At 44.8% G+C, this 14,505-nt stretch overlaps 1 protein-coding gene and 1 long non-coding RNA gene across 2 annotated transcripts in view; one reads left to right on the top strand and one right to left on the bottom strand.

Moving 5' to 3' along the window:
- LOC136586650 (uncharacterized) overlaps positions 1–14,505 on the bottom strand; it is a 274,484-nt gene that overhangs the window by 142,549 nt on the left and 117,430 nt on the right. The gene's annotated exons all lie outside the window — the stretch shown is intronic.
- Positions 309–14,119, top strand: LOC136586887 (HEPACAM family member 2-like). The gene is made up of 4 exons (XM_066585168.1): positions 309–394; positions 5,904–6,296; positions 8,672–8,808; positions 14,045–14,119. The coding sequence occupies exons 2-4, from the start codon at positions 5,927–5,929 to the stop codon at positions 14,072–14,074; spliced, it is 537 nt and encodes a 178-aa protein (XP_066441265.1). The 5' UTR covers positions 309–394; positions 5,904–5,926; the 3' UTR covers positions 14,075–14,119.

Below are 14,505 nucleotides of genomic sequence, written 5' to 3'. Positions count from 1 at the left end.
TCTTGAGCCACATGTGGCACAAAGGTAAGATTGTGGTGCAGATTCATTAAAGTTAAACCCCCACTGAGGTCGGCAGAACCGTCTTGATGTTGCAGAGGCTACCGGTCTGATGGCCTCTGATCCATCTTGTGTACTTTCCCTCAGCTTACAGATATACCAAAATTGTCTAAGATGGTAATATTCAATGTGTGGTTTGAAGCCTCAGGTGATATTCACATGGGTTCTACTTCATTGTTGTCTTGATAACATCTATAGAAAGCTTCATTCAAGTCTGTAACTAATGAAATTTCATTTCCTGTCACTACACCAGTCCTCTGCAGCTAGCAAGCCTCAGAGATGAAGCCTGCACCGCTGCCATCGCCTCTATGACTCAGTGTCCATGTTCTATTGATTGGTAAGTGACCTTTGTGCTGCTACACAAAAACCTAGATCTACATATATCTGGAAATGTATATAAGTATATATAGTATAGTGTTCATGGCGGTAAGAAAATAAAAAGGGCCGTGTAAAAGTATTTGCCTTCTTCCAATTGCCTCTATTTTTGTGTATATATCGCATACTTGCCAACTCTCCTGTAATGTCTTGCAGACTCTTGGAAAAGAAGGCTTTCAGGAGAAATAACAAATTTACCTCGAACCACTGCTTTATTTTCAGCTCTCCCCATTCCTGCACTTTGCTTCACTCCTGGGTGTCCAGGTGTCAGGAAACTATATGAAGGAGCATTTGGAGTTTTAAAAAAAGTGCAGAAACATGGAGTGCCGAGCATTTTGTTGTCTAGTCTAGGGTCTGTTATAAAGTCTGGTCTGAGGTCTGTATACAGGTGTTCTGTATAGAAGGGGGTCTGGTTTGGGGTCTTTATTATGGGGATTCTGGGGGTCTGTATTGCTTGGGAGGGGTCCTATATAGATTAGTGGGGCAAAAGGTCAAAAACATTGTAAGCTTCTTGCCAGAATCTGCTTAAAGCCCAATGCTCATGGATGGATTTTCACCACAAATTCCGCAGCAATGTCCATCCATAGACATGCTATGCTTCCCTGCCCATGAGCAGAAATCAACTGCGATTTTCCGCTTGTGGGGGATAATCACAGAATGCTCTGTTTGGTGCAGAAAATCGTATGGACAGCTTATATTGCAGTCAATGGAAGCCGTCCGTTCCGTGGCACTTCCGCAGTGAGAACGTCATAGCCCAGCTCCAGCGTGTCATGCCCTGCACTGTGCATATGTGCGTCTTGCCGTCTGACACACTCGCGGCAGATCCAGACAGGTCAGTATAGGTCTCTGGGGGTCACCGGGTATGATTCCTGTGGGCAGGAAGCCGAAAGGGGTTTTCCAGAACTGCAAAAGTGTCTAGCAGTCCAATGGAAGTGAATTACATTACATGTGTATATTATACACCTTTTTATTGCAAACATCAAGTGTTACAGAAGATATATTTCAGAGCCTATACTTGTTAATTCCCAGACATGTGTCTGGCAATTGAGGAATTGTGCATGCTTTTATTAAAAGGTCCCCTGATGATAAACTGATCATAGGGTTCCCCACTACTGGGACCCTTAGCAATCAGTTTTAGAGGGCCACTTCAGTGATTTTTTTTTTTGTATTCATGTAGCTAGACCCCCGCCAGTATACATAAATTAGCTAGTTTGGTTCGTTATGCATTTCTATCAGAACCTCCTGCCCTTCTTTTCAGATGGTCATGTGATCTAAATTCTGACCAGCTTAGATTTACTTGGGTTTATGTGTTCTCACATCAGTAAATTTTAAGCATAATTACTATGTGCTGGGTCCTACCACACCTGCTGAGGACACAGTTCCTATCTCACAGATAAAATAAAAAAGATGACCACTAACCCTCCTGATTGTATAATTATGGTCTGTAGCTTGTTTAGATGAATACAGAACATACTGTTAGTGAAGAAAACACACATAGAATATTGTATACAGTTTTGGGCACCGGTACTCAAGAAGGGCATATCAGAGCTTGAGCAGGTACAAAGGAGGGCAACTAAAGTAATAAATGGAATCTGCGAACTATAATACCCAGAGAGGTTATCAAAATTGGGGTTATTGAGTTGAAAAAAAAAAAAAAAGACGGCTGAGGGGCGACTTACTAACTATGTATAGAGATGCGGCTCGGGCACTGGCACCATGCTGCACGTGTGGTGGGACTGCCCATCACTGAGACCATTCTGAGATCATTCATAGTGTTCTGCACCTACACAAAAGTTACCAGACGATCTATTACAGCATCCGCTCAGATTGCCATACTCTCCATCCTCCCATGATCTATTTAGGCTATAATGAAAGATCTCTTATGCCATTTCTTAACTGAAGCATGTGCTGTTATCCCCAGACATTGGGAGACTCCACAAACACCCACTACCCGTGAGTGGATACAGGAATTGAATGAGATCATGTCAATGGAGGAAATGCTGTCTGAGGATTCAGACCTCCCGGAGAAATTTATAGCAATGTGGAGCCCTTAGCTAGAGTTTCAAAACACCTTTGATTTTCGGGCCTTGTTAACCTAAACCTCACACCACTAGTGATACCTCAGGGCACCCTCCCTGATGCTAGATTGGAGCCCAGGTGTAGTAGCCAAGCCGGACTGGAGAGTAGTTGGGAGAAAACCGAGTCGTTAGCAGGTGGTCACAGTTGCAGTACAGAGGATGAGGCAGGAATCGTAGTCAAGCGGAAGCTGAGTCGTTAGCAGGTGGTCACAGTTGCAGTACAAAGGATGAGGCAGTAATCGTAGTCAAGTGGAAGCCGGCTCATTAGCGGGTGGTCACAGTTGTAGTAGCAGAGAAGCTGGTAGCAGTGGAGCTTGATCACAGGCTGAGAGCTAAATAATCACGCACTGAAGGAGTCGCAAGGATAGGTTTATATAGGAAGTGCCATCAGGAACAGGGGCAGGGTCAGGACCAGGAGGCAGGATCTAGCTGACTGGGAAATACAGAACAAGGCTAAGTTTTTAAGTAAGGGAACTGTCCAAGTCCTGGCTAGGTTCTGAGCAATGGATGTCCATAGCCTAGAGAAGAGAGCTGCTGCCTGGAATACAAGAGGTTGTGGGTTTGAGCCCTGACACTTAGTAGACCGGACCCATGTAGAAGCTTGAATTGTTGACCTCATAAGTTGTAGGAGATTTATCCCCTTCCTATAACAATACCACATGAAAGTTGACTAGTCAAAAGGAGAAATGCATAAACTATTCAAGAAAATGTTATGGTTAAACGTTTCATATGATTTATATGGTCCTGCGAGACCTACTTGCTACTGTTTATTTTATTTTAATGTATACACAAACTTTAATAAAAAGTGATTAAACATGACTATGTATAAGGCCTCATGTCCACGGGCTTAATTGAATTGCGGATCACCCACGCGAACGATCCACAGTTCAATATGCCCATAGACATTCGTTGGGAATCCGCAGGTAATTAAATACTTGCAGCTGTCATTTTTTCCCGGCGTGTGGATTGCATGGGAAAAAAATGCAGCATGCTCCATTTTCTGCGGCTTCCCACATGGGCAGCTTCCATTGAAGTCAATGGAAGCCGTCCGATCCACGGCACACCCGCAGCTGACACTGCAGACGTGCCGCGGACCCGCAGGAAAGCAGGAGATTTGAAAAAAAAAAACACTGCGCATTCGCGCACGGCACGACGGCCGGTGCACCCACACACTCTGCAGTGCAGGAGAAAAGAAGACCTGCATTGCATTCGGGCAGGTAAGAAAATGTCCATTGCTGCGGGCATGGATGGAATCTGCTGCGGGTTTCTGCACTTGGAATCCACTCCTGCCTGTGGCCATGAGGCCTATATATATTACAGGAATTAATATTGCGTATGGGCTGCGATTACGTGCGTCATTACTTAGCGATGGTACGGGAAATACAAATATAGAAAAAAAATCCAGAAGTCATAGGTACGCAGGGTTGCCGGCCAGCTTCCACAGCAGGAATCTGCTGTGGGATGCCGCATGTGGAATCCGAGCCGGTCGTGTGAAGCCGGCCTTACAGCCTATGTTACTATTTTTTTCTGCAGAAGAGATGGTACAGTCTCTAGCTGCTCATGTAATGATGTGCTGATACATAATGGGATTGTTAGCACATAATAGTGAAAGAGAAAGCAGCAATCTCATAATTATCAGACAGGAGGCTGCACTGCATGGAAGTTATTGCAATATACAGAGGAGATGTCCAGAGTGCGACAGGCAATCAGATGAGGGGTGCAGGGGTGGAAATATGTGTTTTTGCTAGAGTGGCCCTTTAGGCCTCATGCCCGCAGCCCTTCACGGGACATGACCCCGGATTTACACCACGGGAGATACCGCGATGGTAAACAATACGCACCCGCTGGTGATCGCGGAAAAACTCACATTTTTCCACGGTCTCCATTAATACTGTATTAATGGAGGCCTCCCGCGGCATAAATCAGCGGAAAATAGAATATGTCACGATTTATTTCCCACTGGGGAAATCTGCTGTAAAATTCTGCATTGGTAGGCAGAAAAGCTATTAGGTTCCATAGAACCTAATAGCAGAGGAATTCCACCGCGGATTTTCGACGCAGGAATCACGGTACAAATCCTTTTGTGGGCATTTGGCCTTAGGCCTCATGTCCACGGGCTTAAAATCTGCAGTGTTTCTCCCACACGCGGATTCGCGCCACATAGGGATGCATTGGACACCCGCAGGTAGTTAAATACCTGCGGATATCATTCTTCCTGTCAGGCGCGGATCCGCGTGCGGGAAAAAAAAATGGGCATGCTCCACTTTCGTGCGGGTCTCCCGCGGATCCGGGTGGCTTCCATAGGCTTCAATAGACCCGTACCAGAATTAAACTCACCTGCTCCGGACGATGCGGTCCTTCCCTTCTTTGCGGCCCGATCTTCTTTCTTCGCCCGGCGGATGTGCCCAGCGCATGCGCGCGGCACGCAGCCAGCGTGCCAAGCACATCCGCCGGGCCGAAGAAAGAAGATCCGGCCGTGAAGTAAGGAAGATCCCCATCGTCCGGAGCAGGTGAGTGAATTCTGATTTTTAGGCCTCATGTCTGGGGGCAGGAGGGACCCGCTACGGATTCTACATGAATAATCCACGGCGGGCCTGATTTTCCCCGTGGACATGAGGCCTTAAACTGTGTGGCAATCTGCCAGCAGGTGTTTCATTTCACTGCAACACCACCACAGGTGAAACGAAGCATTACACAATGCACGTGTGGGTTACATATGAACAGGGAACCTACCCGCTTATCCTCAGCATTCTCTAAAGGTACATTTAGGGTGAATACCCACTTGCGTTTTTTTGCGATTTTTTTTCACGCAATATCGCTGAGTTTTTTTAACACAATTGTCAATGGGGCTTTCTAATGTTAAAAACGCGTCGCAAGTTGGTGCTTTGCAATTTTTGTGCAATGTGTTTTTAACATTAGAAAGTCCCATTGACAATTGCGTGAAAAAAACGCGCAAGAAAAACGCAAGTGGGTATTCACCCTTAGAGTGCCTTTGCACTTTTTTTTTTGCGCAAATGTCAATAAGACTTTCTAAAGTTAAAAACGCATCACACAAATTTGCGATTTTTGTGCGACTTACATGCTAGTGTGATGTGATTTTTTTCCCCTCCCATACAGGAATTCTTGAACAGAATCACTCAAAATAGGACATGCTGAAATTTTTCGATCTCACTACACCACTGTGAACCAACCATCGCACATGTAAATAGGCCCATTTAAAATGATGGTTTTTTTTAACATGCGATTTCCGTACATCTCGCAGCGCAGAGAAATCACTCGTTAAAATCATCCGTGTAAATGCACATTAATAAGGTTGATGAAAATGTGTTTTTTCTAAAACAGTTACACCCTTGAAAGGCTTGTTTTTTTTTACCATGATTCGTTTTATTACAGGTTTCTCAGGAGCCCTAAATATTATGGCCCCCACAGAGCCTGTGCAGGGGGTAATTGGTGACTCTGTTCTTCTGCCGGTCACCTACAGCATCCCTCAGCCTCCTGGCATTCTACAGATCATTTGGAACCATGAAAATTCTATTGTTGTGTTCTCAGAGATGACCATGTGCACAACTGAAGCATCTCCAACCCCGAGGATTAGCAATGAGTATCATATTGTGGCGGGAAGGTATCAACATAGAGTGGTCTTCTACCCAGAAAATGCTTCCCTTCTACTCAGGAATGTCCAGCAGAACGACTCAGGACAATACACAGTGACCTTTCAAGAACTGAACCAAAGCAGATCCATGATGCTGGTCTTACATGACCCTGAGACAGCTTCCAGTGATCCAGGTATGAAGTCCTGGCTGATGTCACTTTTAATGGGGTCATGTCCAGTGAAAGACCAATAAGTTGTGACTTGTTGCAATACATGATAAAGAGTTTTGAAAAGTTCATACCTTCTCTTTTCTTATATAGAAGATAAATCTCTCAACGTATACAACAAATCCATAGTGCCAACGTATGCAACTCTACTCTTTACATAGAAACAACATGTGCTTCTATGTATAGAGGGCCACTTAAAGGGCCACTCCAATGAAAACACATTTTTCTGCGCCTGTCCTGCTCACCTAATTGCCTATCACACTCTGGAGGTCTCCTCTTTGTATTCCAGTCACTTCCATGCAGTGCAGCTCCCTGTCTGATCATTATGAGACACCATCTTGAGCATGAGATTTTTTTTCACTTTCAGTTTCCCATCTATCCCATGATGTATCAGCACAGCATTAGCTGATGCTATAGGATTTTTGCTTGCTAGGAAGATAGCTTAATTATTATCATTACCTTCTATATTCACCTAAATAAGCTACAGAGCTAAAGTATACAGTCAGGAGGATGAGCTGTGATCTCCTCTGTTATAGCTGTGTGTCAGGAGCTGTGTGATCATCATCAGTAGCAGGAGTGACAGGAGTGTCTATATCCCTCTGTAGGCAGTTTCTGTGGTAGATCTATATAATAGCATCACACACTGAGAATCTGATTAGAAAATAAATCCATAACCCCAAGTAGATCTGAGTTGATCAGAACTGAGATCACATGAGCATCTGAGGAAAAGAGGCCAGGAGTTTTAGACAGAAACAAAAAACCAACCAAGGTAAGGGACTTTTAACATGGGACGGAATGGATTTCAATGGGAGTGAAGCCATATATTACACTTCTGGCCCTGATCACCAATGACGATGTCCAGCCTTGATGCACTGACAGCGAGCCGACGGATCAGCTGATTCCTGTGTATCCCGAGCGGCAAACCCCTGACGATCAACTATTGCTGACCTACCCTGAGAGTAGGCCACCAATAATAAAAGCCTGGAATACCCCCTTAGGGTCTGCTTAGACCTGCAAATTACGCCCTGAGGATAGCGCAAGATCAGAAGAGATCCCGCACTATCCAGTAGCAGGATCCAGCTCTCACTGATAGCTGGGCTTCCCCTGCAATAGCAGGGTTGCATTGGAGCAGCGCCCCCCGCTGTAAACCCCTATGTAGATCGTAGCATGTGAAGGGTTCACAGAGGGAGCATGCCCCCTCTGTGATGTCATCGGACGCTCGCGATATAATCGCGGAGAGCCAGACGGGTTACCATGGCAACAGGACGCCAGATACCGGCATCCTGGATTGCCAGTGCCTGTGATCGCTAATACAAGCGATAAGGCATTGCAGGACAAAAGTCCTGCAATACCTTATCGAAGCAATGATAGGTGCTACGGTGCAGGTCCCATGCAGGGACATAAAATGTGTAAAGAAAAAAAAAAGAAAAATAATGTACAAAAAAAAAATGTAAAAAAAACTTTGTGCTTTTTCTCATATTAGCATAAAAATGTTTTTAAAAAATTTAAATCCCACATATTTAGTATCGTCGTATCCGTAAAATGCATACAATAAGTTGAACACACTTTTTATCCTGCACGGCTAAAAGCGTTTAAAAAAAAACTAAAAAACTGAGGCAAAAATGCTAATTTTTAGCATTTTGCCTCCCAAAAAATACAATAAATGTGATTAAAAAAAACGTATGCGCCCCAAAATGGTACCAATAAAAACTAAAACTCGTCTCGCAAAAGATAATCCCTCACAGAGCTCTGTCCATAGAAAAATAAAAAGTTATAGGACTTTGAATGCAGCGACTTAGAAAAAGAAAAAAGATTTCCAAGAAAAGGGGCTTTATTGCGGATAAGTGGAAAAACCTAAAAAATATATAAGAATTTTGGTATCATTCTACTCATACCTACTCACAGAGAAAATGTATTGTGTCATTTATGCTGCATGATTAACGCTGTAAAAAAAAAACCCAAAAATCTATGGCAGAATTGATGCGTTTTCTCTCCCTGCTATCATAAATAAAATTTTATAAAACTTTTACAATATAGTCAATGTACCCAATAATGGCACCAATAAAAACTACAGTTCGCCACACAAAAAACAAGCCCTTATACGGCCACATCGACGGAAAGATAAAAAAGTTAAGGCTTTTGAAAAATGGAGATGAAAATCCGCCAAAAATCGTTGCGTCCTTATACCCAAAATAGGTCGTGTCCTTAAGCGGTTAATATAGGGATATCTTCCTGCTATTTATAATCTAATATACACTAATTATGTCGCACTGTGGAAGAGTTTATACATTTATGTTACATATGTGTTTGTGTTTATTCTATGCTCTTGTGTTTTTTTTTAGACTTCACACAATATTCCCAAAATGAGCAAGAACAGAATGACAGATACAATTTAACTCAATTCCTGACTGTGAGGGGAATGTGTGCAGCCATTTTCATTTTACTTGTAATGGCACTGCACTGTACATGGTGGAGACAGGTCAGTATTTGATATCCATTACTTGGAAATAAATCACCATTCACATCAGTGTTCACATCAGTGCTACATATTAGCCACTATTCACTCTCGTAAGGATAATTTCATACTATTTAGATTTAAAACAGCATTGAGCATAGTTTGACTGCTCTTACTGTAAAGAACTCTTTCCTACATTTATGATGGACTGCATTTTCCTCTTGGTTTTACCTATTCTTTCTAAACTCTTTTTTTTCAGTCTCTCATAAGCATATTAGAAGCGCATTTATGCGTCCTTAAGGGTGGTTTTACACAGGCGATAAAACCGTGCGATTTTCGCGTAATGCAAGAGCGAGTAAAAAAACAGAATTATAAAACCTAGCCTAAAGCTGCTTTCACAGGGGCTACAAAATCGCACAATTTTGTAGCAATGCAACAGCGCTACAAAACGCATTTATGTGAAGCCCACAGTTTCCAATGGGTTCCTCCATATTGACTATGTTTTGTCCAATCCTATGTTGTTAAAAAGAAAATCAAGCATGCTCTATACTGTCACGATTTGCAATATTTTGAAGCCTATGTTTCCCTATGAAGCCTCCTTGTTTACAGCATCACAACGCACATATTTGCGATTTCCGCGCAATGCAATTTTAACATATTAAGTTTTATTAACTTTGTCGTGACAGTTGTGCGATTGTATCACACAAGAAAATCACGGGGAGCAGTGACACGATGTGAGATTTTTTCACGAGAAAAATCACCGACGCTACAAAATCTTGTGTACAAAGCTGCGATATTGCAGTGATTTTGTAGCGGTGATATCGCTGTCACCCATGCGAAAGAGGCCAAACAGGGACGAGTGTCCTGGCCCAACCATGTGTATCCTGATCTGAATTCATTGCATCATAGATTTCTATGAAAATAAGGAAGATGGAATAATACCTCTGCAGTGCCACCTACTGGATGGCAGCCTTGCTGCAAATCATTGTCCATCCCTTTATACAGGTCTTTATAACAAAGATTGGGAGAATCCATACACAGACAGCTGTTTCATCAGTGTGCAGAAGGATCCTGGCTTGGCTAGTGAGAGGCCTATGAAGTGAATAGGTAGGGGTATCATCACTCCTTAAGGAGAGCACCTAGAAAATGAGTGAGGGGACTTATAAGGCCATGCATGCTCCTCTGGAAAATATATGCAAATAAGGAAGATGGAACAATACCTCTGCTCTGAGTTTAGGTCCCAAGATCCGTTGTTAGCCCAGGACACTAATCTATATTACGGACATATAAGAGGCTCCTTTGTGGAATCTAGGCCTCCATACAGCATCGGGATGGTGGCCTACGTTAAAGGGGTTGTCCCGCGAAAGCAAGTGGGTCTATACACTTCTGTATGGCCATATTAATGCACTTTGTAATGTACATTGTGCATTAATTATGAGCCATACAGAAGTTATTCACTTACCTGCTCCGTTGCTAGCGTCCCCGTCTCCATGGTGCCGTCTAATTTTCAGCATCTAATCGCCCGATTAGACGCGCTTGCGCAGTCCGGTCTTCTTCTTTTCTGAATGGGGCCGCTCGTGCCGGAGAGCGGCTCCTCGTAGCTCCGCCCCGTCATGTGCCGATTCCAGCCAATCAGGAGGCTGGAATCGGCAATGGACCGCAAAGAAGACCTGCGGTCCACCGAGGGAGAAGATCCCGGCGGCCATCTTCACAAGGTAAGTAAGAAGTCACCGGAGCGTAGGGATTCAGGTAAGCACTGTCCAGTTTTTTTTTTAACCCCTGCATCGGGTTTGTCTCGCGCCGAACGGGGGGGGGGGGGGGGCTATTGAAAAAAAAACAAAAAACGTTTCGGCGCGGGACGACCCCTTTACGCTTTCGACTTTTACCAGGAGCGAGCGGGTACCGCCTGAGGTAAAGAGAGGCTCCTCTCTTCCAAAGACCATGGTGTTACGTTTGTGTGGCAAGTGAGCCCCAAGCACACACGAACGTTACTGGAGATGGTATACATAACCAACGGACATTACCTGGAATAAGGACTGCCAACAGGAAACCAACACTCATCTTGCATACCAGCACACATAACGGATGGAATTGCTGTAATAAATACAAGGGATTAGTTTGTGAATTGGCCAAGCCACTTAAAGGGGTTGTCCCGCGCCGAAACGGGTATTTTTTTTTTTAAACCCCCCCCCCCGTTCGGCGCGAGACAACCCCGATGCAGGGGTTAAAAAAGAACACCGGACAGCGCTTACCTGAATCCCCGCGCTCCGGTGACTTCTTACTTACCTGCTGAAGATGGCCGCCGGGATCTTCTCCCTCGGTGGACTGCAGGGCTTCTGTGCGGTCCATTGCCGATTCCAGCCTCCTGATTGGCTGGAATCGGCACGTGACGGGGCAGAGCTACACGGAGCCCCATTGAGAAACGAAGAAGACCCGGACTGCGCAAGCGCGTCTAATTTGGCGATTAGACGGCGAAAATTAGACAGCAACCATGGAGACGAGGACGCCAGCAACGGAACAGGTAAGTGAATAACTTTTGATAACTTCTGTATGGCTCATAATTAATGCACAATGTACATTACAAAGTGCATTAATATGGCCATACAGAAGTGTATAGACCCACTTGCTGCCGCGGGACAACCCCTTTAAGCCACGAGCCCAGCGATCAAAGGTCCTTGTGTCTCACGGTCCCTACACTAGCAAGACAACTGACCCCAAGCTGCAGGGGGAATGGTAGGACCCTACCTAATTAGCAAGGCGATTGCCTTGATAAAGGCGGCCCGCGCTGGAACCTCGGTCCTGACTATCCCTAAAGAGTTAATACATGGAAGCAGACAGACTGGCACACAGGACATAAGTCACCCACCAACACACTAGGGCTAGCATGCAAGACGGAACAACTACATAGAACAGAACAGTTCACTCCTCACAGCTAGCCACCAGCACAGACATACAGAACATTATGCTGTTCACACCATAAACACAGAAGGGGCTATCCATACCTAATGTCTGACCACCTGCACAAACACTAGACAAGCCACAGTTTAAACACATAACACAAATATAGGCATGCAAGACCAACAAACCCTAGAGTGAAGGAATACCAGCCTTCTCTTGCAGAGGGCGGATATTTATCTGCAAACAGACTGCTAGTGAATGGCTAGCAGGAGAACACCACACCCAGCCAGCTCAATCATTTCACACCTGTGGGGCTGTGCTGCTAGGAACCTATGTGAGACAACAGATCCCAACCAGCACAATGCTTACACATGAATTCAGTTACCACAAACCGTACCTCAACAGCTGGGCTGTGTTTCACAAAATAAGCCTGGTCACAGGCATGCATCAAGGCAGTTAAAGGTTTCTTGTAGGCGGTAAAGGCTGGGCCAGACATGATGCTGCAACTCTTTATTGAACCTAATATATGAAGGTTTTCTATTAATACAGATGTAGACGTCTAAATCTTTGGACGCGAGTTACTTGAATAGTCCGTTCCAACAAACAACAATAACAGTCCTTGGATGTACGAGGGAAGTCCAAGAGGTGCAAACTAAGGCTACATTCACATGGGTGACCGTGATATTGGGTCAAGTGCGTTTTTCACACGTGTCAGAGGTCCACAAGTGTTTCCCATTTATTTCAATGGGAAACATCAGATTACACTCACATGCACATCACACGGCATGTGAGTGCCATGCAATGTCTTTGAAGGTCCCATTGAAAACAATGGGCGAGGCGTTCCGAGGGAATGCCAAAAGTTGGAACATGCTGCAATCTTCATCTTTGCAGTATTGCTGCGAGGGGAAAAGTCATTCACGTGAATAAGTGTATTCAAAAGATGGAGTCCCATTTGTGCAAGTTTTGTATGTCTTGCAATGCACAAAACTCCCACGAGATTCTTGTCCAAGTGAATAAGCCTTACAGTTTTTAGGTAGAGCAGAGTCCTTGCATTGGTGCCTCAGCATTAAAGTAAGGATATGCTCTCTGGTCAGTTACAGCGGTGGGTTACCAGCTTGCCGCAGACGTTTCATACATGGCACAGTCGTCCTCAACTGAGTGGGGTTTTCGTAGTGCATTGAAGCTCTCCACAATGTGCTTCACAGGCCAAATACCAGCTCGCAGAAGTCGGTGCCAGACGCAGCACAACTTATACGCAAGGTGATTTGTATAGTGCGTTGAAAACCTTGACTTCTGCACGTCGCCTCGTGACCCACCACAGCCAATGATGGAATAAAACACTTTTACCCTATAGAATGAAAGGCAAAGAAACAATAGCGAGACAAGACCTCAAGGTCAGAATCTCCCCACACATAAAAGTACAACCATGTATCCCAGCATAATATGACTGTTACTTCACAGCTAACTAAAGCGTAACCCCCTTTACAGACGCATAAATGCAACCCTCATACGCTCATGTGAAACTGGCCTTAGGAAGAATTCCCATCCCATATGCTGATCTAGTTTTTGCCTTTGAACCCATTTTTAGATCCCGTGTTCATAGGTGGAGCCTAAAACTACCACTCATGTTCGTGTGGGGTGTTGGGTGGTTTCACACCCAAATTGTTATGGAAGCCTTTGATACAATTTTTGTGTTTGTTCTTTTTTATTGTCTTTGGATCAATAATTGCAAGAAAAACTACCACATATTAAATTTGAATCACGAGTATTTAACTCTTTTTATGCACCCTAAGGCTGGATTCAGACGAAGGTATATCGGCTCGGTTTTCCCACCCAGCCAATATATGTCGTCTCTCTCTCTACAGGGGGGGGAGCCTGGAACAGCCAGGAGCAGTGCTCTGAGCTCCCGCCTCTCTCTGCCTCCTCTCTGCCCCTCTGCACTATTTGCAATGGGGAGAGGCGGGACGGGGCGGGGCTAATTCTCGCCACTTAGCCCCGCCCCGCCCCACCTCCTTTCATTGCAAATAGGGCAGAGGGACAAAGAGGGGGTGGAGAGGAGGCGGAGAGGGGCGGGAGCTCAGTTCCTGCTCCTAGCTCTTCCATCCTCTCCCCCTGCACATGAGGACACCGTATATCGGCTCGGTGTGAAAACCGAGCCGATATACGGTCGTCTGAATCCCCCCTCACATTTGATTTGCTTTTGTAGTTTCAAAACGTGGCATTTAGTGCGTCTTCCTAGTTTACAGATACCCAACTCCTTCACCTGTCCAGACCAGCATTTATAGTTTTAGTATTTGTTTTACATACAATAAGATTTCTTTTTTTTTGTGCAAGATTTTGAGATTCTGTATCTCTTCTACAGGCCAGAAAAAGACGGACTGAAATTCTTTAGAGATGGAAGAAAATGAGGAAATACATAAAAAATGGATTATTGGGCAAATAATTAAAAAATATACTTTTGATGTTGTTTACACTTTCTATCTAGTACAACATCCTCTCATACATTTCTATGGTCCTAATGCAAGGATGTCAGGTTATAAGTCTTATGCTGCCTGTCCACGGGCGGGTTTGAGTTGCGTTCCCTGCAGTGATAATCCGTCCGCGGGAAACGCTATGAAAGCTCTCCATAGCATTGCTATGTAGAGTGCTTTTCCCCTGTCCACAAGCGGAGAATCATTGCAATTCTCCGCTCGCGGGCGGCGATTCGCAGCATGTTGCAATTCTCCGCGGTCAGCCTATCTGTCAGATAGGCTGACAGCGGAGATCAGTCTGCTGGCTCCTGCTCCCGGGCGGCAGTATCCCATGGCGGATCTCCGCCATGGG

This window comes from Eleutherodactylus coqui, chromosome 12 (genome assembly GCF_035609145.1).
Source record: "Eleutherodactylus coqui strain aEleCoq1 chromosome 12, aEleCoq1.hap1, whole genome shotgun sequence".
NCBI classification, from domain to species: domain Eukaryota; kingdom Metazoa; phylum Chordata; class Amphibia; order Anura; family Eleutherodactylidae; genus Eleutherodactylus; species Eleutherodactylus coqui.
The sequence above is the reverse complement of the archived record's forward strand: the minus strand, read 5'-3'. Positions and strand labels throughout refer to the sequence as shown.

Excerpts from the sequence above, each read along its gene's own strand:
- LOC136586887 (XM_066585168.1), top strand. The coding sequence starts at position 5,927 with ATGGCCCCCACAGAGCCTGTGCAGGGGGTAATTGGTGACTCTGTTCTT. Across the intron at positions 6,297-8,671 it reads GACAGCTTCCAGTGATCCAG|ACTTCACACAATATTCCCAA; the intron begins GTATGAAGTCCT and ends GTTTTTTTTTAG. Across the intron at positions 8,809-14,044 it reads ACTGTACATGGTGGAGACAG|GCCAGAAAAAGACGGACTGA; the intron begins GTCAGTATTTGA and ends TCTCTTCTACAG.